Genomic DNA, 26,963 nt, shown 5'->3' with positions numbered 1-26,963 from the left:
CATCAGCAATGAGAGTCTGATCTTTAGACCACTACTCCATCTCTCACTAACTTTTGAGTGCTCTTGAGTAATTCTTTTGTATTTGAACCTTGAAAAGGTCCAAGTAAAAGAGTAGTGACCTATGGTAGAACTGGGGTTAGAAAATGGTACCTCTGACCTGAGAAACCAATCAATAGTCCACTAGTCCATATGCAGGGTTGGCAACATTGGAATGTCAGAACCAACAAGATTTCCATTTCTATTTTTTTTAAGGGGGTAGGGGGGAGATTTCCTAAACGGGGTCTGAGGATCCTCCCCCAAGAACTTAATCTTAACATATTTTCCTGTGTTTTATTGAATTTTACACTAATGATTCACCATGCAACTCCTTGCAACAAAACTGTTCTAAGGTCAACCGCACCAAAGCAACTCTTGGCAACTGCCTTAATGGTTTCATGATGTTGCAAATCATTGGTGTCAAGGCATAACATTGAGAGATGGCCTGTTGTCCGGGACAACTAATAGATATTTAAACGTAGCCTACTGGCTTGTGGTTTCATCTCTAAAGTGAGTCCCATCAAGGCGAAACACCGGAGAAAAGTGAGTCCCATCAAGGAGAAACCTGGCGAAACACCCGGAGGGAAAAAAAATCATGCAAATGAGGTCCAAGTCAGACCTCTAGAAGGCCAATCTGTCTGTAATCGAGAGATTCTAGCCTGACTTTTTTTTCCTCCGGGTGTTTCGCCTTGATGGGACTCACTTTTTTCAGGTGTTTCGCCTTGATTTTAGAGAGAGAGCTAGATCTCACACCTTTCAACAAAAAGAACAATCAAATAACCCCCCCCCCCCCCCCCCATATCAAATAGCCAAGGAACTACAGTATAATGGCCGTGGCTGCATATCAGTGGGTCTTTGACACATTAGCCTACTTATCACACAAAAAGTGTGAAATGAGAAATGGTAAAAGAAAAAGAAAAAACTACTACTAAGGCTACTTTATAATTTGAAAAAGGGTGAAAATCTCCTGTTTTGGGGTACATTCTGGAACAGGAGACGTGGTCAAATAACAGGAGACTTCTTCCTAAAACAGGAGGATTGGCAGGTATGCTTACGCCAGCATTGAATAATAGGAGGCTTGGGTTTTGAACAAGGACTGGTTGCACATAAAATCAGATGCTTAGACCATTACGCCACCACTCTGGCTGCTGTCTGTCTCGCATCAGGCGCACCACCGACTCAAAAAAAAGGAAAAAAGACGAACAGACATTCCGTAGGCTATATGCATTCATGTGATCGCACAACTAAGAAAACTAACGGGGAATAGCCTACCAGAAAATTATAATAATAATAATAGTTTGGAAGTTGCGGATGAGGATGGATGCGGATATATAAATTGGATAATATAATTAATGCGGTTGGATAATGGGCGGATAATTAATTTGCACGGATGGATTCGGACGACATCAAAAGCCTATCTACGCATCACTAGTGCCCAGTGCATTTTCAAAGACATTTTGAGTTACTTATGCATATCTTTACAAAGAACATTGCAAAGTAATCCATCATCAAACTACAGGTAGACTGGGGTTTGAATATGGAACCTCTCTGTCAGATCATTAGACCACTAGGGCCATTAGGGCCCCTGGTCAATAATTTAAAAAAATTAGGGCCCCTCCACCATAACCCCCCCTCCCTCCTGACGCGCACTACCCAGCTCGGATTTTAAGCCACGATGATCATCTGTGGGCCAAGAAAACACCTGTAGGCAACAGAGGAGGGGCCCACACTTTAATACGTTTATACATTTATATGTTTTTAATTAACATATAAATGTAATAGTAAATTGTCAATGACCACGTGGCCCAGTTCTCCCAAGGACCACTGAGAGCAAAGGGCCCCTGGCAACGGCCCCACCGGCCCAATGGTTAATCCAGCCCTGCACCAAAAGGCCCTTTTAAAAATGTCAGCCCCTGCTTCTCTAACATTCTCTGCACGTCCCTGACACACACACACACACACACACACACACACACACACACACACACACACACACACACACACACACACACACACACACACACACACACACACACACACACACACACACACACACACACACACACACACACACACACACACACACACCAAACTGTACACACCTGTCCAGGTTGAGTTTATGTGCCAGCATCCTCCAGTCATTGCCTCTGGTCTGCGGTGCGTCTAGGCTGCCACACAGCTTCTGTCGGATGGAGACAGGGATGCGGAAGGCATTGGGTCCCACAAGGGTGGTGATGTTACTGGCAGGGTCCAGTAGAGATGTGTCAATGCTCTGGGTGTCCTGGAGTGTGACAGAGGGAGGGAGGGAGGAGTTATTCATGGCTGTGACATGGAATCTGTAGTCCAAGAGAATGCACCAATGCATCCAAATAAAACTCACAGGATATGTTGCCATACTGTTTTGAATACTATTTTGAATTGACCAGTTAAGGCCTATATACTTGATGGATAGCGAAACTTGATGGACAGCAAAAATAGCCAATCTACAAGCTCTTGTCGAATCGCAATGTCACATCATTTGGGGCGACATGGACACTAGGTTAAAAACTGACTGACCAATGAACGGTTTCATCAGACGGGTAGCAAGGGCCTGTACCCTCAGATGTGTTTGTTTTCAGCTTCCCATATTTAAATTCCACTTTTGTTAGTTAAAGTTAACCTCAAATATATTTAATACTGTACTGTGTGTACTGTATATATACTGCACCTCTGAGAGGGTGGTGTCCAGTTGGAAGATCTGTCCCTCTCCCTCCACCTGGCGCACACACAGTTTACAGGCCAGGTCTACAGTGCTGGGAGAGAAGCGTTCCAGGGTAAAGCTACAGTGGAGATTCCTGTGAGAACCGCTCCACACCTGCTGGAAGGACAGCTCCTATAAGGGGAGAGAGACAGGGGAGGACGGTGTAGGTTTTACTCAACTGTCAAACTGTATGAGATAGAGAGAGAGAGAGGGAGAGAGAGAGAGGGAGAGAGAGCAACAGGGACAGAGAGACAGAGACATGATTCTGACCATGATACTGACCATAATGTGCGTAGTCCCTCAGGGCTCTATGCTAGTGTATTTTCTGTTTTTGTGAGCTTTTCACGTTAAAGAACCAAATTTAACGTGAAATGCCCCTTTAACTGATACGATACTGACATGATACTGACATGATACTGACCATGATACTGACCATGATACTGACATGATACTGACATGATACTGACATGATACTGACCATGATACTGACATGATACTGACCATGATACTGACACACTTTGGGGGACAAGGTAATTAATTCATGTGCTACTGTACACCTCACTATCAGACTGTTAATTAATGAGATGGTTAATGGTTACTATAATTATCTATAAATGAAGGCTCCAGATGACATGAAATCGTCAGTCCCTCAGAAATGGAAACCACCGGAGAACACATCTCCTACGGACCGCTCCCATTTGTGTCACTGACCATGTCAAACTCACACCTACCGGTATATTCTCTCGATAAATTGCCCACTGGTATGATGGGTAATGATGGCGTGTCCCCTTCCTCTTATAACTGTACCTGGTACTTGACTAGTAGCTTGCTCTTCCAGAGTGAGTGGGGGACGTCATGGATGGAGAGTCTCAGGTTGTGGGTGCTGTCTTTAAAGTTGAGGGTCTTTGGTTCATCCAGTAACTTCCCGCCCATCTGTTTCTCCATCTGCAAGACCTCCTACACGTATCAAATGTGACATTAAGATTAATTTGCACCAAATACTATCGTAACACAGCAAAATATTACCGTGATTGGGTCCTAAAATGCTTTGTCACAGCCATGCAGTTAAACAATTCGGTAGTACCACTTTGATAGACACTTCCAAACGTAGGAGTAGCGGTGTTGAACAGTACAGTAAATCCCAGTGATTCAGAGCAGGCTTTATGAAGTGAGCCTAAACCAGCCTTCTGAAACAGACTCGAATGACCGTCCAGCCAGATTACTATCACCTCTCATTACCCATTCCCAAACTTAATAACTGTGTCCAATACTCCTCCCCGACATAATAAGATCGCCTTATCTCTTCTCTGTGTAGGTGGACCGAGGTATTAAACAGCTGAGGTGTGGAGATGGTGTGCGCACGCGGGGGGATAAATATGGTTCACGTTTGCGAGGGCACAGCAGCTTGCCGACGGAGATTATATTCATAATATGCATGCGTCCATCTCCCATTATTGTGGCACACAAACACGCAGGCACCCCCGCCTGCCTCCCACACGTCATCTGCTTGGTAACGCCTACACGCACACACATTCACACAAGTGCATGTGTGTAATGAAAAGAGAAAGAAAGGGAACTTTACAAGAAAACATTATTACTGCCACGGAACATTTTCTTTAACCACAATATTTTCAAACTGTTCTACTGTATACACTCTGTCATGCAAAAGGAGTGAAAATAGCTGATCTACAAGTTCACAACATGTCACGATGCATTGTGAGATTGTGAATCAGACTGCTATATTCTCTATTTTTGTATTAACATTAAATGTTTTTAATTTTAAAATGCAGCCTACTGTACAATAACATGCCCAAACTAGAAAGGTGCATTTCTGGGAAATTGCAAGCTGTGGTTGCAGCACTGAGGGACGCATGTCACTGGGACTCACTTTTTTCCAGGTGTTTGGCCTTGATTCTGATGTGACATAATTTTTGATTGCTGCATGCATCGCTCCTTGTAGCAAGCTATATGTTTGTCTGTTTGTAGCATACACCTACCAGACGTCTCTTAGTAATGTTGAAGTGTTCTTTAGTATGTTAGCTTTGAGTTGGTAAAGTTAAAGACTCCAGCATTGAACCACAGGACAATCAGGATTTATATATGTAGACCAGTGGTTCCCAAACTCTTTTGGATCAGGGCACCCCTATAAATATATGTTTTCTTCTTCTCTTTTTTTTTGTTTTGTTTTTACAAATAAATAAGACCCCCCTTGGCCCCCTCCACTCCACCGTCCATAGTCTGCAGACAGCAAAAGCTGCTAGGAGCATCACAGAAAAGGTGAAACCAAGAGCCAGAAGGCTACGTTTAAACATGTGTTAATTGTCCCGGACAACAGGCCAAGCTTCAATGTCATGCCCTGACACCAACGATTGGCCTAACATCATGCAACCATTATGGCAGTTGCAAAGAGTTGCTTTAGTGCGGTTGACCTAGGGAATCTCCCTAAACGTGTTTGTGTGCCACAATAATGAGAGATGGACGCATGCATATGGATATAATCTCCGTCGGCAAGCTGCTGTGCCCTCGCAAACGTGAACCATATTTATCCCTCGCGTGCGCACACCATCTCCACACCTCAACTGTTTAATACCTCCGTCCACCTACACAGAGAAGAGATAAGGCGATCTTATTATGTCGGGGAGGAGTATTGGACATAGTTAGAACAGTTTTGTTGCAAGGAGTTGCATGGCGAATCATTAATGTAAAATTCAATAAAACACAGGAAAATATATATATGTTAAGATTAAGTTCTTGGGGGAGGATCCTCAGACCCCGTTTAGGGAATCTCCCCCTACCCCCTTAAAAAAATAGAAATCGAAATCTTGTTGATTCTGACATTCCAATGTTGCCAACCCTGCATATGGTCTAGTGGACTGATGATCTGTCTGTCAGTTCAGAGGTACCATGTTCAAATCCCAGTTCTCCCATAGGTCATTGCTCTTTTCAAGGTTCAAATACAAAAGAATTACTCAAGAGCGATCAAAAGTTAGTGAGAGATGGAGTAGTGGTCTAAAGATCAGACTCTCATTGCTGATGTTCCATGTACAAATCTCAGTCCTCCTACATTGCTGTTTTACTTTGACATTTTCATGGGTAAAGTACAACATAATTACTCAAAAGCACCTGATGTTTTTTAGGTTGGAGATGGTGTAGTGGTCTAAAGATCAGACTTTAGGTACAGAGGTTCTGTGTTCAAATCCCAGTCACCCTACTAATTGCTGCTCGATTACTTGGATCTTTTCAAGGTTAAAATACAAAATAATTACTCAAAAGCACCAGAACACATTTACCGTGAGAACACATTTACCGTGAGAGATGGCCTAATGGTCTAATGCTCAGACTCTCAGTTAAGAGGTTCCATGTTCAAATCCCACTGAACCTACAGTCCATCTCAGGGGTACATTGACCTTTTTAAGGCTAAAAGTTTCTCAACTTCTACAAGAGCTCTCAAGGCATGTAGGTAAGATTCTTTCAGTAAAATTTTTGTTGGACAGAGTTCTTTCAGATATAACCCCCCACCTTTAGCTCTCAGGAAACAGGGGGAGGGACACCCCTCCACGATGGTCCTCCGTGTACCTTGGGCATGGGACTTGAACCTGTCTGAAACCTGCCTGAAGCAGGGACAACCGATCAAGCGACCATACCATTGAGCCAAGGCACCTTTGGGCCCTCAACAGGTTTCTCCTGGTGCTTTTGAATTGTTCTTGTCTATTTTAGCCTTGAAAAGGTCAAAGCACTACATGAATGGATTTGAACATGTGACCTCTGCATTCAGAGTCTGATGTTTAAACCACTACACCATCTCCCACAGCAGACTTTATCAGGTGCTTTTGAGTAGTTCTTTTGTATTTTAACCTTGAAAAGTAACAACAATGATCTGTGCGAGAACCCAGATTTGAACTTGAGCACTCAGAACTGAGGGTCAGATCTTTTTTTTTTTTATCTTTTTTTTTATCTTCAATATACAGGTCCACAATCACATTTATGCAGCATGGGAACAAACAAAAAATAAAGAACACTCATGATATTTGTCTCCCTCAAGTGGACATAATTCTTACAGCAACCAAACACCCAGAAACCCCTTGAAATCAACCCGTGGTCTGTGTCTCCCTCAAGTGGACACAATTCTGAACAGCAATCAAACACTTCACCAGTCAAACTTAATGCCCCCTGCCTCTCCTTCAACAACAAATGTGTTCCCACTCATAAAAAACTGTTTAACTCCCTCCCCTCCATATTTGCAAATTAACCCTACATCTCTCCTCATTAACGACTTGAATAAGTCTATAATTCCCACATTTCGTTTACATTTACAGAAGTAACAGTGGCCATGAGAGCAAACAAAAAAAAGAAATTAAAGCCAGACATTATGCACACATTTTACATCCCGCTCCGCGGCCCTTTGACCCTGCTCTCCCATGCCTTGTCTTTTTCTGCCTTCCTCTTTGCACGCAACCTCTGAGCCAACCCCTCCTCCCCAGCCCCCTTTTCCCCTTTCCCCCCCAAACCCTGTTGTCCCTTGCCATCACTCTCTCCATACCTCCACGCCATCTCGCTTTCAACTTCTTCATGTCCGATATCCGGCAGGAACTGCGACCAGTATCCCGCCGGCTTACTGCTTGGATCGCCCTTTCCCACTCCAGCAGCATCTCCATCCTTGGCAGTGCCCCTGCCCTGCCCGGCGGGCAGCTGGCTTCCACTACTAGAAAGCCCATCTCCATCCACAGCATTCTCTGGGGCTGGTGCCCCAGGCTCCGGTTCCTTGTCCTCTCTCTGCATCTCCATCTCCTCCTGAGCCCCCCTTTCGCTGCTTTCCCCCTCATCGCCGTCTTCCTCCTTGCCGCCGTTTTCCTCCTCATCGCCGTTTCCCTCCTCATCGCCGTTTCCCTCCTCGTCACCGTTTCCCTCCTCATTGCCGTTGTTCTCCACATCGTCGATCTTCTCATCCTCTTCGCTGCTGTCCTCACCAAAAGAAGCCTCAGGAGCCCCTTTCTCTTCAGCGTAGCAGATGCAGCTGTCTTTCAATGCTCGGCAGCCTCCACAGCGCCCACACTCTCTCGCGTAGTGTCCCTGGCCCCCGCAGTTATGGCATTTGAAGTCTGGGCAGTCCCTAAGTATGTGACCAGGCTGGATGCACAGTCTACAGACTTTGACCTGCCGGTCATGGATGACACGGAAATGTTCAACCCCCTCCAGCGTTTCGAATCGGGCAGAGTACGGCAATGATTTCACTTTATCTGTGAACTGTACCTTGAGCATTCTCGTGCCATCTGCAATACTTGTTCCAGGCCACATCCTTCTTCTCATTGGGGACAGAGGCCTCACTCCCCATATGGCCAACTTCTCTAAAATTGCACTGTCTTCAATGTATGTCGGCAGGTTCAAAAACGACACCACCAACTCATTCATTGATAGTTCCTTTGCCATAATCCGACTATTTTTTACCTTCAATCCGTCCAACAGCCTTGCTTTGCCTTTGTTGTCCTTCATCGTCAGCTCATATCTTCGTCCCTCTTTAATCCTGCACCCCAGAACAATTCCACATTCTTTCTTCACCACCGCCAACATTTCCATCATCGTAACAGAATCCTTTCCTTGTATCTCGACTCCTATTGTCAAAGCCTTTTCATATCCTCCTTTTCTTTCCTTCACATTCTCATTCGGTCCCTCTGGTGCTTGTCCCTGCCCGACCTCCATTGTTGCCTCAAAAGAACCAAAACGGCCCAACGAAGAAATCCCCCAAACAGCAAGCTGCTGGGGGATTTAAAGAAACACTGATAACAAACTGCTATTCGAAAAAAAATCAAGTCTTTAGGCGAAAATAAACTGATTTTCCTGGCTTCAGAAGGCTCTCCAAACACAGATCAAGTTGCTCACAGGTGTACTCAGTCAGATCTTTAGACCACTAGACCATCTCTCCATTTAAGCATTTTTCAGTGCTTTTGACTAACTCTTTTATATTTTAACATTGAAAGAAATGTTAAAGTAACACAACAACATAGGAGGAGTGAGATTTGAACATGGAACCTCTGCACCGAGAGTTAAATCTTTGGACCACTATACACCTTCTCTCAATACAGATATCTTCTGGTGCTTTAGAGTAATTCTTTTTTTTGTATTTTAGCCTTGAAAAGGTCAAAGCACTACAGGAATGGATTTGAACATGTGACCTCTGCATTCAGAGTCTGATGTTTAAACCACTACACCATCTCCCACAGCAGACTTTAACTGATGCTTTTGAATACTTCTTTTGTATTTTAACCTTGAAAAGTAACACAACAATGATCTGTACGAGTACTCGGGTTTGAAAATGAGACCACTGAACTGAGGGTCTGATCTTTAGACCACTAGATGCATTTTCCAGTGCTTTTGACTAACTCTTTTATATTTTAACCTTGAAAGAAATGTTAAAGTAAAACAGCAACATAGGAGAAGTGAGATTTGAACACAGAAGCTCTGCACTGAGAGTCTAATCTTTAGACGACTACACCATCTCTCAACATAGATAGATCCTGGTGCTTTTGAGTAATTGTCTCCACCAGCCGAAGGCTGAGGGAGAGTATGTTTTCCCCTCCGTCCGTCCGTGTGTCCGTCCGTCCGTCCGTGCGTCCGTGCGTGCGTGTGTCCTCGCAGTTTGTGTGCAGCTAATCTCAGTCGCCGTTGGCCCGATCGCTGCCAAACTGAGCACACACACTCCCTGGATGCCAATCTAGAACCTCTGCCCCACATTTTTCAAATCAGCCTCATGGTGGCGCTATAACAGGCCGATTTGTGTGGCCTGGTTGTTACCAGCTAATCTCCGGCGCCGTTGGCCCGATCGCTGCCAAACTGAGCACACACACTCCCTGGATGCTAATTCAGAACCTCTGCCCCACATTTTTTAAATCAGCCTCATGGTGGCGCTATAACAGGCCGATTTGTGTGGCCTGGTGGAGACCTGTGCTCGGAAGAGCACTGCTTCTAGTTCTTTTGTATTTTAGCCTTGAAAAAGGTCCAAGCAATACAGCAACATAGGAGGACTGAGATTTGAACCTGGAACCTCAGCACTGAGAGGCTAATCTTTAGACCACTACACCATCTCTCACTAACTTTTGAGTGCTCTTGGGTAATTCGTTTGTATTTGAACCTTGAAAAGGTCCAAGTAAAAGAGCAGTGACCTATGGGAGAACTGGGATTTGAACAGGACACCTCTGAACTGAGAGACCAGTCATCAGTCCACTAGACAATATGCAGGGTTGGCAACATTGGAATGTCAGAATCAACAAGACCATCTCTCATCAGAGGTATTAACTTTATTCCTAGTAGGACTTGGATTAGAACATGGATCCTTTGAACTGTGAGTCTAATCACCAGTCTGCTAAACCATATGCCAATACAGATATTTTGAGAAGTTCTTTTGTATTTTAATGTTGAAAATGTATGTGTGGGAGGACTGAGAATTGAACATGGGTCCTCTGCACTGAGAGTCAGATCTTTATACAACTACACCATCTCTCACACAGGGTTGCCAACCCTCCTGAATCAGCAGAACTCTCCCGAACACCATCTCCTGCAGTGCATCTGAATAGTCATTGTCTCCACCAGCCGAAGGCTGAGGGGAGAGTATGTTTTCCCCTCCGTCCGTCCGTCCGTGCGTCCGTCCGTCCGTGTGTCCGTGTGTCCGTCCGTGTGTGTGTCCTCGCAGTTTGTGTGCAGCTAATCTCAGTCGCCGTTGGCCCGGTCGCTGCCAAAGTGAGCACACACATTCCCTGGATGCCAATCTAGAACCTCTGCCCTAAATTTTTCAAATGGGCTTTTTCTAGCGCCACCTAGTGGCCGATGTTCGCAAGACACATTTCTGTGCACTACTCTTACAGATTTGTTCCAAAAATCCTACAAATCGGTAGGCAGTATCTCGACAGTCATGTGATCGACACGGATCTGTCCGATTTTTCATATTCCATCCTGATTGGCTAAGATTGGCTTCCAAAGTTTGTAGGATTGAGCCGTTTGGAACAAAATGCCTCAAATCCCAAACGCAAAGTGCAATTATCATGAAATCAGGGGAGAGTATGTTTTCCCCTCCGTCCGTCCGTCCGTGCGTCCGTCCGTCCGTGTGTCCGTGTGTCCGTCCGTGTGTGTGTCCTCGCAGTTTGTGTGCAGCTAATCTCAGTCGCCGTTGGCCCGGTCGCTGCCAAAGTGAGCACACACATTCCCTGGATGCCAATCTAGAACCTCTGCCCTAAATTTTTCAAATGGGCTTTTTCTAGCGCCACCTAGTGGCCGATGTTCGCAAGACACATTTCTGTGCACTACTCTTACAGATTTGTTCCAAAAATCCTACAAATCGGTAGGCAGTATCTCGACAGTCATGTGATCGACACGGATCTGTCCGATTTTTCATATTCCATCCTGATTGGCTAAGATTGGCTTCCAAAGTTTGTAGGATTGAGCCGTTTGGAACAAAATGCCTCAAATCCCAAACGCAAAGTGCAATTATCATGAAATCGCGCACACACGTTTCCACTAGGTCGAAGAAGACATGCCACTTAAAATCTTTGAAAGCAGCCTCATGGTGGCGCTATAACAGGCCGATTTGTGGTTTTACCTATAACTCCATCGATCAGTTTCAAACTTTGTAAGCGCATTCCCTAGAGGCCAAGGAAAAACCCTTTCCCTGCATTTTTCACATCAGCCTTTTATAGCGCCACCAGGAGGCCGACTTATGTAAAACACAATTTTTCCTATTATTCCTTGAGATTTTATCCAAAAATCATGCAAATCGGTACACAGTATCTCTATAGTCATGTGATCAAGTCCAATCCGTCTGATATTTCATATTCCATCCTGATTGGCTAATATTGGCTTCCAAAGTTTGCAGGATTGCTCCGTTTTTGAACAAAATGCCTCAAATCATCAACGCAGCTTGCGATTACTGTGAAATTTGCCACACATATTCCCACTAGGTCAAGGAACAAATGCTACCTTTTTCACATTGGCCTGTTATAGCGCCACCAGCAGGTAGACTTTAGCAAAACACATTTTTGGAACACAATGCTTCAAATCATGCATGCAGCGTCCGATTGCTATGAAAGATCTAAGGTGAAGAACATATGCCACCCTTTTTACATTGGCCTATTATACAGTAGCACCACCAGGATGCACAGCCTGGTGGAGACCTGTGCTCGGAAGAGCACTGCTTCTAGTTTCTCCTGAATTTCTCCTGTATTTGGAATCAAACTCCCCAAATTCACCAGAAAACAGGAAATTACATCTACTATGTCATAATGGGATTTGAACACAGAAGCACAATGTTCAGAGTCTGATCTTTAGACCTCTACACCATCACACTGACTCTAATTACTATTGAAGTGTTCTTTTGTATGTTAGCCTTCAGTTAATAAAGGTGAAATACTCTAGCATGGAACAACAGGTTGATTGGGATTTGAACAGGGAACATATGTGGTCAGAGTCAGGTCATTAGACCGCTAGACCACCACACTGTCATTGTGAGGAAATGACACTTAGTGCTTTTGACTTGTTCTTTTGTATTTTAGCCTTGAAAATGTCAAAATACTCCAGAGATTAAATATAGGACTGGTCATTAGTCTGCTAGATGAGACATCAGTCACTATGAGCTGATGTCTATTAGTGTTTTTGAATTGTTATTTTGTATTTAAATGTCAAGGTTCTCTGTAGGAGGACTTGTTCTATTGTATTTTAGCCTTGAAAATGTCAAAGTACCTCTGTGCTGAGAGTCTGTCCATCCGACCACTAGACCACCACTGAGTCACTCTGAGGGCTCTATTATGATCCAGGTCTTATGCCTTATGCCTTAACTTCTTTGCCTTTTTTTTTACTATTTTGAAAAACATTTTTAAATACTTCAAATGCTGATCTACATCTGCACGTTGTGAGCTTGCAGATCAGCTATTTGAAATATTAAAAAAAATATGTCTATAGCAAAGAAGTTAAGGCATAAGGCATAAGACCTGGATCATAATAGAGCCCTGAGTGTCTCCGAGCCGCGTCTCAAGTCCTTAAATTATTCCTATTTCCTTCACTTGTTTCCTATTTCCTTGTATGTTAGTACCGCCGCCCACTAAGAGTTGGCCTATCACCTGTGATGTTGTCATCAGAAATGGCCAATAGGACGTCTCCTCTTCTCTATTTCCTCAATGGGAGGGACTAACATACAAGCAAGGAAATAGGAAATTGGATTGATTTAAGGACTTGAGACGCAGTGCTTTTGACTTAGCCTGATTTCAGACTCAGCTCACGCTTTAGTCTGAAGCTGTGCCCAATTCTAAATGATTTACGGGGGAGGGACTTTGCGAGCGTGCGCGTGCGAGTGATCGCGACGCATCGTGCTCGCGACACACGGTGATCGCGACGCACGGCCGCGGTGTATGTGTTTGTGTGTGTGTCTCTGTCTGTGCCAGTGACTGCTTCCACACAGAACTGCGACCAGAAACATGTAATCAACATTAACAGCTTGTGAACTCAGCGCGTGCGTGTGTGTGTGTGTGTGTGTGTGTGTGTGTGTGTATGTGTGCGTGTGCCTGTCGTGTGTGAACTTCGTTTGAAATCGTTTCAACTGCTGCGCTGATTGGATATTCGTTAGACCCACCCCCCACCCCCGCGCTCATTGGAGCAGCCGAATTTTTGGGTTGCTAAAGCCGATTCCTGTACTCAGCTCCAGACCAGAGAAAGAGTCCACTCTGAGAGTGGGCGGGGTCTATGGTCTGGAACCAGGCAACTTTTGACTTGTTCTTTTGTATATTAGTCTTGAAAATGTCGAGGTTCTCTGTAGGAGACTGGGATTTGAACATTGAATCTCTGTGCTCAGAGTCTGATCTTTAGAGCTCCACACTGTCACAGTCAGCTGACTAGTTGTAGGCTACTATTAATGTGTTCTTCTTCAGTTACTAAAGGTGAAATACTCTAGCATGGAAACACAGGTTGTCTGGGATTTGAACATAGAACATTGGTGGTCAGAATCTGATCATGAGACCACTAGACCATCACTCAGTCACTGGAAGGCTCTTAGTGCTTGAGTTGTTCTTTTGTATTTTAGGAGGAATGGGATTTTAACATGGAATCTCTATGCTGGAGTCTGATCATTAGACCGCTAGACCATCACTCAGTCAGTTAAAGTTTTGCATTTTCCCATTCAAGTCAATGGAGAACATTTATTCACAAATAAATTAATTTAAATTAAACCATATAACATATCTCTTAGCAAAATGCAAGCAAGCGATTCCCGATGAAGCCGATTGATTTGGACATAATGGTCCAAGTTTGTGCCGCCAAAACTGTGGGAGGAGTAGCGCGACAAAAAAGTTTATCCGGAAATAAAATCAGGCAACCAGACTAAATAGGGGCACCAGGTTGAAAGCGGTCAACAACCATTTATCAAAAAAAGAAAACAACAACAACAACAACCATAATGCCCTGTGTGTACATGCGCATACGCTCCAACGAGCTTACTTTGAGAGAGTCCTGTGTGTCATCAAGGCAGTAGACTCTGATGTGATACTCCATGGCAGGGCAGGTGACGGGGCCAAAGATGGCCAGTTTGAGGCGCTTTGCGGTGGCGGCACTGAGAGACTGGCCCACGAGGCAGTAGGTGCCCAGGGTCTCTGTCAGGATGTGACAGGCCTCCTCGTCCATCTGGATGTAGCACGGTGTGGTGAAGTTCTCCTCCCCAACCACCACCACGTCCTGGTCGGGGAGGGGGAGAGAGACAGAGAGAGAGAGAGAGAGAGGGAGAGAGAGAGAGAGAGAGAGAGAGAGAGAGAGAGAGAGGGAGAGAGAGGGAGAGAGAGGGGGGAAGAAAGGCAGGGAGGACAGGAGAATAATTCATTTGTTAGGACGATATCAGTGTGTGTTTTAACCACATCTCTGCTCATACGTTATTGAGCGGGGTCCCTCAGGGCTCTATGCTAGTGCCTTTTGAGAATCCATGGGAACCCATTCACATTTTTCAATATTTCGAATTGTAGGCCCTTGCAGTGGCGTCAGTTCAGAACATCATGACTGGTGTCTTGCACGCGCGCCTCCGCGCGCGTGCAAGACACCAGTCATGTTGCCATACCTTAGCAACAGGCATGATATATTAATTTTAAGAAGAAGTATATAATATAATATATAATTATATATACCTATAATATCATGACCATTTTGTAAAACTTTGCATTTGTAGTTATTTTACTGTAATTTACCAACATAATAACCTGCACAGATAGACAAAGAGACATTCATGGATTTATATTTAGAACTAACTTTTATCTTCCCCCCTGGACCCAGGGTATGGCAGCTGCATACCCCTGCCATACCCAATTGACTCCCCTGGGCCCTTGGTGATGAAATCACGACAGAAATCAGTTGTTCCACTTTCCCTATTACCGTATGTCTCCTATCCGCAGACTGGAGAGAGCTACATTAATTATGCATTGTTCTTAAGCCCTGTCCAGTCTCCTCAGCTACAAGCGTTCTGTGAGCAACACAACTGGCTGCAGCATGCGATAGATTGGTTACGTTGATACACTTTCACAGGATACTTAAGATTGCCTGCTATGTAGGTGCAAATTAAATTGCTTTCTAGATGAGTAAATTAGATGAGGGAAGTTATTATGCCTTACTTCGAGCACGAACCATACACTAACTAGATCAAAAGGCTGGGGTGTATCTGTTCGCAATATAGGCTTCTTTGTCTTTACATTTTTTGTGCATTTCATGATAGACCAGAATGCTCCAGTAACTGGCATGAATGAGGCTATTTACGGGCCTATAACTCAAGAGTTAAACAGAGTTTACAGTGTTGATTGGGGCAGTGTTGATTTTGACAGCTTTAAAAGGAAGGTAGGAGGTAATAATCCGAGCGTTTCGTGCACAAATCGTGCACTTTATGAAAGAAGCATGACAAATGGCACACAGTTAGAACATGCCATATGAACATTGTTGGCTATAGGAAAACGTGTGGGAGCCAATCAAATGGCTCTCATAGACTACTAGACAGTAAAATAATACAAAAAATAAATATGCTTTAAGTAGCATGTGAAGGGTCAAACTAGTTTTTTTTTTCATGATTCTGAATCCAATGCAAGCATTTGTTTTGCACGAAAACCATTCCTTTCCGAAACACGGCCCCCACAAAACTGTGAAACGTAGGGTTGCCAACTGCCAGAGTTTCAAATACGGGCCAAAAAATCGGTCATTTTCGGTTATAAAGTTGGCTAAAACGGGTATTTTCCTATATTAAATCATATTTTTCCTTTCACAATATTCTGCGCCGCCGAAAAATCGTGTATTTTCGGTTATAAAGTTGGCTAAAACGGGTATTTTCCTATATTAAATCATATTTTTCCTTTCACAATATTAATTCGGGTGTCTTTGGGCCACCTAACCTATTACCTTAAAATCATGTAGTGTAGTCCTATATTGTATTTCTCTCAATTTTCCAAAACATATAGCCTAGGTCTACCTGGTTCTTATGTGCCCACTCTCTGGTTACCCAACACTAATTTAATCATATTGGCATACAGTAATAACCATTAGGTTATAAAAACAAAATCAACGCATGCTTATGTTATTTCACATACCAGCCTGTCTGGGGTTGCTTTAGTTGGCAGACAAGACTACTGTAGTACTCCCAGGAATAGAACCCTACAATCCATGGCTTATCTTCTGCTTGCTTGCCTGCTTTTTCACCTTGTTGTTTAGGCTATCACCTATCATGGATTCATGTCTAATCCGTTTGTACACAATCTTCTGTCACACGTTTTTTTTAAGACATTAAACAATGTTCTGAGTCGTATGCTCGCTCGCACGCACTCACTCTCGCGCAGGCAACTTGTGGACTGAACCTAACCACAGCTCATGGGAAGGGATTGTGTAGGGGGCGGAGACTGTGTCTTAGCAACACTGTGTTAATAAGCCAATGGGCTGCTTACAAACAGTGCAGCGCCTCTCACAGCAATGGGATGCAGCACTTGTCTCAGAGGAGAGCAGAGTGGAAGCTCACTGACAGGCAGAATCGCTGTCATTTCTCAATTAAATCATCCCGTCATTCATATTTATCCCCCAACCTTCAAATACGGGACAAAGAGCGTCCCGTTTCAGTTCAATACGGGACACGTCTTTTAGTTTCCAAAAAAGGGACGATCCTGTATTTTACGGGACGGTTGGTAACCCTAGTGAAACGTGACAACTCATCACTAAACCATGGTTTTCATGGTTTTTTAGCTCAAGGAATGTTTTTCGTGCAAAACAAATGCTTGCATTGGATTCAGAATCATGAAAAAACCCTAGTTTGACCCCTCACATGCTACTTAAAGCATATTTATTTTTTTGTATTATTTTACTGTTATAGTTAAGTCAATGAGACGCCAACTTTGATTGGCTCCCACAAGTTTCCCAAGACAAATCTGCGATGTCCCTAAAGCCAAAAATGTTCCATATGGCATGTTCTAACTGTGTACCAAATGTCATGCTTCTTTCATAAAGTGCACGATTCCATCAACATACTGCCCGAAATGCCCGGACTATAAAAGGTCGAAGAACATTTTTGGTCATATTTTAAGTAGACAAAATCAACACTGGATTGGGGTCCCAGAGACAAATGGAGGTCTGTGGCCTGATCAGTGCGGGGTCCTTGAAATGAAAAAAGGTTGAGGATCACTAATCTACTAATAGACCAGTCATATAGCTGACCCTTCATGGCAGGACATCATTTCTCTGTCCTCGCTGTCCTGACCAATTAACCCTTCTCTCATCTCTACCTCTCATACCCTATCATCTTTCTCTCTCTCTCTCCTTTCATTTTTCCCTAATCCCAGTGCTACTCTGAGCAGCTCGCTGGCATTAATTGAGCCCATTACGAGACAGAAGAGGAATTACAGTATTTTATTGTGAGCTAGGCCATTTAACAGTAGTATTATGGCCACTCATTAGGCTCTTTAACTGCTCCTGAGGGAGGGCCCCTTAGGGTGGGTGGGTGGGTGGGTGGGGGGGTGATTACATTGCACTGTATAGTGGAAAATATAGCTTCATACACAACACTCACACACACATGCGCGTGCGCTCGTACGCCCTCATACACACAATTTATTTATTGCTCTTCAATTAAATATGGCGGTCATCCTGCTGTGGGGGCCTGAACATCACTGATAGAGAATGTTTGACACAATCCTCAGCGTGACGCACAGCAATATCTTATCTTTATCATCATCTCACCACCAATTCTGCATGCTGCCCCAGGGTTTTATATGAAAGGTAGAAACCTTGTATATCCACATTTCAACCATTTATGTTTTTATGTTTTTTGTGGAAACGAATGCCCTACTTCACCATACAAGAGCGTCGCCCAAAATTTCACATTATTCTTTCAAAGAGTCATTAAAAAAGGAATGCTTTTGGACATACGGGGTTTCCTGCCCGACAGCGACTCTGGGTGTTGTAATATTGGTAATAATCTGCACGATGAACCCTCAACCAAACAATCTCCCAGCTCCCCCTCTGCGCTTGGTAATAATATGAGAATGAATACATTATTTGACAGTCATATAAAGCACACACCAGCACACACACGTGCCTCAGTGGCAGTGTTGATTTCGTTGACTAAAACTATGACGAAACATATTTGTCTGACGAAAACTAAATAAAAACTAAATAAAAACTAAGCTGTGATGACTACAACTAGAAGAGAGTAATTAGTAGTAGTAGTATGTAGTATGTTTGGTTGCTCTCAGGTGTTGCATGTTGAAAATAGCAGATCTACAAGCTCACAACGCATCGCGCTGCGACGCGTTGTGAGCTTGTAGATCTGCTATTTTCAGCACACAACCAAGTGTAAAATCAGTCATTACGATGCCTTCAAGGCCTGCCAAAATACATTTCAGTTGACTAAATCACCTATAGATTTAGTCGCCTAAAATCTAATGATATTTAGTCGACTAAAACTAGACTAAAACTAAAACATTTCAGGTGACTAAATTATGACTAAAACTATATGACATTTTATTCAATGACTAAATCAAAATTTGCTGTCAAAAACAACACTGCTCAGTGGTTGGCCACGTATCGAGGACAAAAACTCATATCGTTGCTGTCAGGCGGAAACCTTGTATGCCCATATTTCAGCTTTTAATTTTGTTGTTGTTGTTGTTTTGGCTCCGTAATTGAATGCCCTACTTCGTCGTACAAGAATGTCACGCAAAAGTAGTAGAAAATAGGTTCTTTTTTTTTCCTTCATTTTGCTGTTTTGGACATACAAGGTTTCCAGCCGACAGCGGCCATATAAAGAAAGTAGCCGTCACCTTCAGATATAACCATCTGACAGCTCGGAGATATAATCAATAGTTCTGCCTCACAGTTTGCGCTGGCTTTTTATTGGCTGCTTCCATGCAATTCATCAAAGTCACAACAATATATGCAGTCAAGGTAACAACCGAATCCTTCATCAAATGCCCTTCTAGTACTTCCACGACAACACACAAACCCACTGGTATTTATTTTCATTTCATAAAGAAAAGATAATTATAGACTCAAGATGTGAATACATTTCCGTAAGGGGATCGTGCAAAATAAGTATAACCCCTGGATTTGGGGTTTGGGTCTGATCATCACCATTTATATTAAAGCCCTACAGTATTTTATACTTATATAATATTCTAAAACAGACATGATGCCACACATGCGATGTGTTATGACAGTGGTCTTCAACAGGGGGTCCGGTACCCCTAGGGGGTCCTCAGAGTTACTACAGGGGGTCCTCTAAAAACTTTTCTCCTTTTTTATATTAATCGCTTGAACCCTAGCATCCTAGCCCTGAATACATGACTCTCATATACATGAGAGTCATGCTCGAACTTTAACATGAGGACCAGTGGGTAATCGAGCCCTCAACGGTTTGCGCTAGGAACATCAGATTTCAAAAATAAAGTGCTTACCCAAGCCAACTCTGCTAACGATTTGACGCCGCACAACGTTCATTACACGCCGCTCCCCGGTTGTTGAGTAAAAAGCATTTTTGTCCGAAATTATTTTGTTTTCCATTGGACATCCGGGTCATTTCCTCGCTTACCCCCAAAGTGCGCAACTGCGCCCTCTATCGGCTGTAACTGAATCTAAACACATTGTCTTGTAGTGCACGCCCTGCGGCCGAACATCTTCTCACTTGTTGACTTGACTACTTGAGAGAGACACATGAGCGCAAACACCGGAGGAGAAGGGAAAAGAATCAAGAAGCTAAGAATTATAACAAGTGAAGCTGTGAAAACCTACCTGTTACAGCGAAATACACCTACCAAGCATGTGGGGGCGCTGTGGCACAAGTGAGGCGCAGGTTGGATCATCATTTGGGATAAGCGAGGAAGTCCAATGGAAAACAAAATAATTTCGGACAAAAATGCTTTTTACTCAACAACCGGGGAGCGGCGTGTAATGAACGTTGTGCGGCGTCAAATCGTTAGCAGAGTTGGCTTGGGTAAGCACTTTATTTTTGAAATCTGATGTTCCTAGCGCAAACCGTTGAGGGCTCGATTACCCACTGGTCCTCATGTTAAAGTTCGAGCATGACTCTCATGTATATGAGAGTCATGTATTCAGGGCTACCTAGCATCCATATTCTGAGAACTTTAGCCAAAAATAGCAGATCTACAAGCTCACAACGCCTCGCAGCGCGAGGCGTTGGGTGCTTGTAGATCGGCTATTTTTGGAAAAGAGGTTTGGTGTAGAGGGGAAAAAGAGGAGACTAAGTACAGAGTGAAAGGTCAAGTTTATTAAGTATTGACGGTTCAAGTGCAGGTTAAATATATGAAAAACACAAATTGACATGAATCCAAAATACACAATGATTATGCTGTAAAACGAGGAAACTATATGGAATCTATGAAAAGGTTGTGGGGGGGGGGGGGGGGGTCCCTGCCTCATCTCTCTCTCAAATAAGGGGTCCTTGGCCTGAAAACGTTGAAGACCCCTGTGTTATGAGATAGATTGTCTTTTTTCTTTTTTTGTCTTTTCTTTGAAAAATGCTGAACATTTTGGCCTACAGTAATGACATGGCCAAAGCAGGGTGAAAGTGGTTGAATGCATCCAAACCAGCTGCAGATCACCCTGACAGGCGGATCACCTTGAACAGTGCTGACAAGTTCTTTCTTTTTTTTTCCTCCACCAGAAGGGCAAATACAGTGGAAATACTTCAGTCCTGAGGAAGCCTGGCCTCTCATTATCACATCAAACCCACCACTCTCTGCTCTCCAGCTGCAGTCTAGGTCCATTCATTCTGTCAGAGACATACTGCACTGTAGCAGAGGACGCTTCCATCTTTAGGCTGCAGAAGGAATTTGCACTGTAATAACTTTCCTCTGGTCTGGATGCCACAGCATTATAACAGTGCTCGGGGGGGACTATACAAATAAACTAAAGAAAGAAAGTTCCCAGAAAGGATTTTTTCTTTCTGGCCACAACAGAATGATGGGCCGACAGAAGGACACATGCTGTACATCAGTGATGTACACAGCATGTGTTTTTATTTCAAGGACCCCCAGTTTGGTATGCATTAAGCCACGGACCCCCAATTTGAAACGACTTTGATCTCCGTGGACCCCGATCTACGTACACTGTATGATCCTCAGTGCTAAAATATCTCTGAGAGTGTACACATGGAACCAAATGGACACGTATGGGTCCATTTAGTTCCATTCGTACACTCTTGGGAGTTACAGACCCACAAGGGGTCCATTTGGTTGACAATTACAGTATACATTTAGGCTGGAACCCCATCACGGAACCCTGAGAGTTGCAGGACCCCACGTTGAGGTTTGTACACAGCGCAGTGTACGGTCCAAGAAGCTAGAACTCAAAATTAATGTCGGCGGGTTGTAATAGGGAAAAGGCTACTTGACAGGCCTGTGACAGCTAACAACTGCAATGTAATGATTTCATCGATCAGAAATCATTACACGTATCAAATACACAACACAGCTTCTCTTGACAGGTAATCAGGGATATGGGGAAAATGTTAATCGACTGTAGTAAGTTTCCAACTACGGTATGTCGGGAGAGGGATGTCGTGTATTCTCTCTCCCTCCCTCCCTCCTTTCCCTGTTGGTTGTATTGCTGTGTTTGTTCACAGTAAATCCTGTGTTAATGTAACCCATGACTGTGCTGCACGAATGTATGCCTTTGCATGCTGTATGTAAATAATATATTATTGTTGTGCTGTTAGCGTGACATGGAGTGTATGTGCGTGCATTGTGTAAGCATACATAGAGGGTGTATGAGGAGGAAGGCTTATCGTGGCGAGGACAGGCAGGCAGAAGGCTACACTCACAGTTCAACTTATCATCATCATCTATGTTAATGACACAGCCTGGAGGCACAGAGTTGACAACAGCACAAATAGAATGTACTGCAGCACACCCATGCGCATGCACGTACGTGCGTGCCCACCTAGTACGTACAGTACACCCGTGTCACGGCAACCGCAATATCTGGGAATGCCCATATATGAACATATTGTGTCAGTCTCTGTTGATTCCGCGCGACCTCAACCTTTAGGGCAAGGTCGCTTCTCGCCCTTAGGGCGACTTACTAGCAATATCTTGATTTGGCTGTCAAAAACTCCGATGCCGTTCAGTGTCTGTGTGTGTGTGTGTGTGTGTGTGTGTGTGTGTGTGTCCAATGGGATTCCTCACCTCCCACTGGCCCTGTTGTGATTGGCTCTTGAGCTGGATCAGCCAATCCTGCTGGCTGTCAGATATGGCACAGTGGTGCATGGTGATGATGACGGGCCGGGTCAGCAGGGCCCCGGGGGGCCCGCAGCTCACTACTGGGCTGAGCACCGTCTGACCCTCGTCCACCAGGGGCCTGGGGGAGCGCACGCACACACACACATATTAGTAATGTTGTGACAGTAGCGTGTAGGGGAGACACTGTGGCTTTGACAGAAGTAAACAGTGGACTGTGGCAATGCTGTGTGACACGCTTACCTCATGTTGTCCTTCCTCTGAACGGTCACGTACATCTCATACACTCTGCCCTGCGGGATGGCTCCTGCTGGAATAAGCAGACTCACCCCTAGAGTACGCACACGCACACACGCACACGCACACACACACACACACACACACACACACACACACACACACACACACACACACACACACGTGTAAGCAGACGGACAAAAACAAACATTCCCAGCTGTGAGATGGTTTACATGCTGAGCGGGGCCAAGCGTTGCTCTCAACGCTCATTGCCATTATTCTCCAAACTGACATTGTCATCATTCTACATGGCTGTCATTGTCATACTTGGTTTATTTTACATGGTGTCGCTGCACAAGAGGCACACGAGGCCCACATTACGAAAACGCCGGATGAAAAATGTGCACCATATGTACTGGAGGCAGCTCTTTTAATCTCAGCGCATCAAACCCAATGAAAGCGCTGTCGAGGAGATCGCCGATGATGAAGTACGGTATTTTCCGACCCCTTTTGTAGAAACAAAGACTTAACAAGTGAAATTGGTTATTCATGAAGGGTTTATCTTTATACAATATAATAGTCTACTGCCTCTGTGGCACAGAACTAAAGCCCAAGTGAAGACTGTGATTATTTTTCTTAAAGAATTATACTCATCGTCGTTGTCTGGTGAAAACCTTGTATATCCAAAACCGTTCGTTTTGCAATTATCATTTTAGAAATGATTTAAACTAGTGAAAACAGCCGATCAACAAACACACAACGCCTCACGGTGCGAGGCGTTGTGTGCTTGTAGATCTGCTGTTTTCACTACCTTTGTGCGACGGCCTTGTATGATGAGCAGGGCATTACTCTGTGAAAGAACGTACACATTTGAAACTTGGAGATACGAGGTTTCCACCCGACAACGACGTCATGCTGATCCCCCAAAGCCCCAAACGTAAAAAAAAAACTATGGCATATTACTCTCTTATCACATGGCATGGGGAAATAATTTGACATTTCATTTCTAAAATCAATGAGCTCTCTACCCTTCATAACATTCTGATATTGCCACGCCAAGGCTGCAGCCAGTGTGATTTACATTTTTCCATCTCACACTGATTTGATATGATGCCCTGTCCAATCAGAATTTATTTAGATCCTCCACCCCTGCTGCACTTCGCTCTCTCTCTCTCTCTCTCGCTTTCTCTTCATCTCCTTCTTACACATTCTCTCTATCTATCCATCTTCCTCTCTCTCTCTCCGGGGTTTCGCGGATACTTCATTGATTTCCCATGTCCTTGCACTGAACTTTTCTTAGGGTGACAGACAGCTTCTCTTCGCTAGGCTAGCAAGGCAATCACAAAGTCCACCACAGGGACTCCACACACACACACACACACACACACACACACACACACACACATACACACGCACACGCACACACACACACACGCGCACACACACGCGCACACACACGCGCACGCACGCACAACCGTCCCTCATGCCACAGCTTCAAAGAGAAGGGAAATGCATTTTAGGATGCAAAATAAAATACCAAACAGTCAGACTTGTCAGTGCCACAAAATATTCCATTACCCAGACACACGAAACAGATCACATGACAAATGTGCTCTTTCCTCTCTCTCTCTCTCTCTCTCTCCCTGCCTATGTAACACGATGAGGTGGCTTAGCGCTACCACCGGCTGAAGATGTTTTTCCTGGAATGAAAAAAAAAAAAGGAAAAAAGAAAAGACAGAAACTGGGGAAACTTGAGAAGTTGGTGTATCCTTTAATGTCCCAGTCTGTTTTTCTACGCCTGTCAACATGCATCTGTGGCGCGTTATAAACAGCCCACATGTGTCTGAAGCGAGGACAGCAAAGCTAATGTAAGCAGCATGAAACAGTACACCCTATAGCTTTAGCACCACACACACGCACGCAAACACACGCACACACACGCGCGCGCGCACACACACACACACACACACACACACACACACACACACACACACACGCACGCACACACACACACGCACACACACACACGCACACACACACACATATGCTCACACACATATGCGCACACACATGCGCACACACATGCACACACGCACCCACAAAACCAGCTATCCATCACTCTCTGTCACGCATTATGTGTAAGCCCTAGTAATGATTGACTACATATGGCTTTAACACATTGTTTCAAAGTCAATCTGCGGGGGTATGAAGAACAGCCTTCCTGGTGAGCGGTGACTGTTGGTACAGTTTGAGACAGGGGGGACATTTCAGGGGTTCCATGGAAAAACAGCTTATTTTGACAGTTGCATATATAAGCCCAATGCTTAACCACATTGACCATGGCGTCTCTATTTTGTGCAATTTTTCTAATAACTTAAAACTAAAGGTTTTCATGATTTATTCAGCTATTGTCACTATTTTGTTGTACAATGACGTGCATGAAGTGGTTAATTCCAATGATACCCTCGCCACAAATTGTCACAATCAGTCTTGCTTTCTCTCTCTCTCTCTCTCTCTCTCCTATCACTATCTCTTCCTTTCCTGTTTCATTTGTCTATCTCCAATCTGGCCACTCCCACAGTCACCTCACCCAATCCCGTGTTTACCTGCGTCCCGTTAGTCCTTGTGTGGATAAAAACCCTGTCCTATATCAGTCATTTGTCAGATCATCTGTGTGGGTGTCAGCCAGTTCTCGTTCTGTGTGCAACACTGCTATTAAAGACTGGTTCTCAAACTTTTTCATTTCAAGCCCCCCCCCCCCCCCCCCCCCCAACTCTTTAACACTTATGTTGCAATCATTTTTTCTCTTCAATGTTCCGCGATGCCATGGTCTCCATAGACTTCCATGTAATTTATAGTGCACGGATCGTGCACGCCCATGCCTAGATGATGCACCACGTGTGTGCACACTGTTCACAGCATTCAAACAAAAAAATCCGCTTGGAAATCCGTTCAGGCATTCATGATTTATCAGCCATTATGTTTTCTTCAGATGTAAACAAACATGGCTGCCATGTTTGAAAGAATGGGTTGGTATGGGGGTTAAACATGCAATTTCGCGATCGTGATCATGCCTAATACATTTCTGGAGGTCCAAAAAACATTTTTGGGTTGGCACCAGATGTGTTAAGAGTGTACACCAACCAAATGGACCCATAAGGATCCATTTAGAACCCCCTCAAGGAAAGCTGAGGGTCCCTGGACCCCACTTTGACAACTACTGGATTATACTATTGTATGCTGTCTGTTTATCCTGTGTTTCCTGCTAGTATCACAGCCTGTGTGTTCCTGCCTATCTGGCTGGAGAAATAAACATGCTTTATCCTCTGAAAATGGCCAATTCCTTCCTGCATTTGGGTGGTACTAAAACCCCTGACACAAACGAGAGAAAGACTTCATCCCAAAACTGACTTCTTCCACGCTTCTATCAGTTACTCACCCCATGAAGCCTTGGGCGTTTAATACATTTGTCACGTTCCTGATCCAATATTCCAATAATAAATGAATTGAAGTAAATAGGATTCAAAGGGTTGTTTTCATACTCATATCATGTATTTCCCAGCCTTATACTGCATTGTATTGCCAAGTTTGTGACCACGTGTGCACACATTTGTGGAAATTCAACATGGGTCTCGCTGTTCAAACTTGGTTTATAATTCATTGCCACTAGAGTTCTGAAGTTGGCACTTTGTAGTTATAAAAGCTGGAAACGAGCTAGCAGTCAGAAGTCTATGTTGTTGTTTTTAAGGGCTTTTGGGTTTGATAACTGAAATATGTTCTGTGGTTAACACGTGGCGACAATGTCCTATTTTGTTGTGCAACTAAAAAATACATCTGACAACAGAGTTTGTAGGCGACATTAAATGTCATCACACTGAACACAGAGCTTCAGTGGTGTTAATGTTGTGTAATAATGCAACCCTGGCGTAGTTTGTTTATTGCCTAACATTGGCTTTTTAATTCTAGCGATTACAAAATGCTTCCAAAAGCCTAAATGCAGAGTTCATCTGTGAAGTTAGATTTTGTTAGTACTGTAACATTTTTGATTTTTTGTAAACTATCATATCGCTTGATAATGCCAATATTCCAATGCATAAATCTCACTTTTTGTTGAAGGAACCTGGAAAATGCTAACTTCCGCCTACAAGAATTGCCTACAGCACGCCATACCTGGACCAAAAATGTGTTTATTGATAAAAATCTCATTTTTGCGTCTGGGC

General features: G+C 43.9%; 1 protein-coding gene across 1 annotated transcript in view; it reads right to left on the bottom strand.

Annotated features, from left to right (window-relative positions):
- unc5cb (unc-5 netrin receptor Cb) overlaps positions 1–26,963 on the bottom strand; it is a gene marked incomplete at both ends in the record, with an annotated part of 120,649 nt that overhangs the window by 4,140 nt on the left and 89,546 nt on the right. Inside the window, 6 exons of the mRNA XM_080743435.1 lie at positions 2,139–2,317; positions 2,744–2,908; positions 3,584–3,733; positions 14,246–14,479; positions 22,456–22,627; positions 22,750–22,837. Of these exons, the coding sequence (XP_080599561.1) occupies positions 2,139–2,317; positions 2,744–2,908; positions 3,584–3,733; positions 14,246–14,479; positions 22,456–22,627; positions 22,750–22,837 (988 nt within the window). The remainder of the gene's footprint in view (positions 1–2,138; positions 2,318–2,743; positions 2,909–3,583; positions 3,734–14,245; positions 14,480–22,455; positions 22,628–22,749; positions 22,838–26,963) is intronic.

This window comes from Nannobrachium achirus (assembly GCF_963921795.1).
Source record: "Nannobrachium achirus genome assembly, chromosome: 15".
Lineage (NCBI taxonomy): Eukaryota > Metazoa > Chordata > Actinopteri > Myctophiformes > Myctophidae > Nannobrachium > Nannobrachium achirus.
This window is presented reverse-complemented; position numbering and strand designations above follow the sequence as displayed.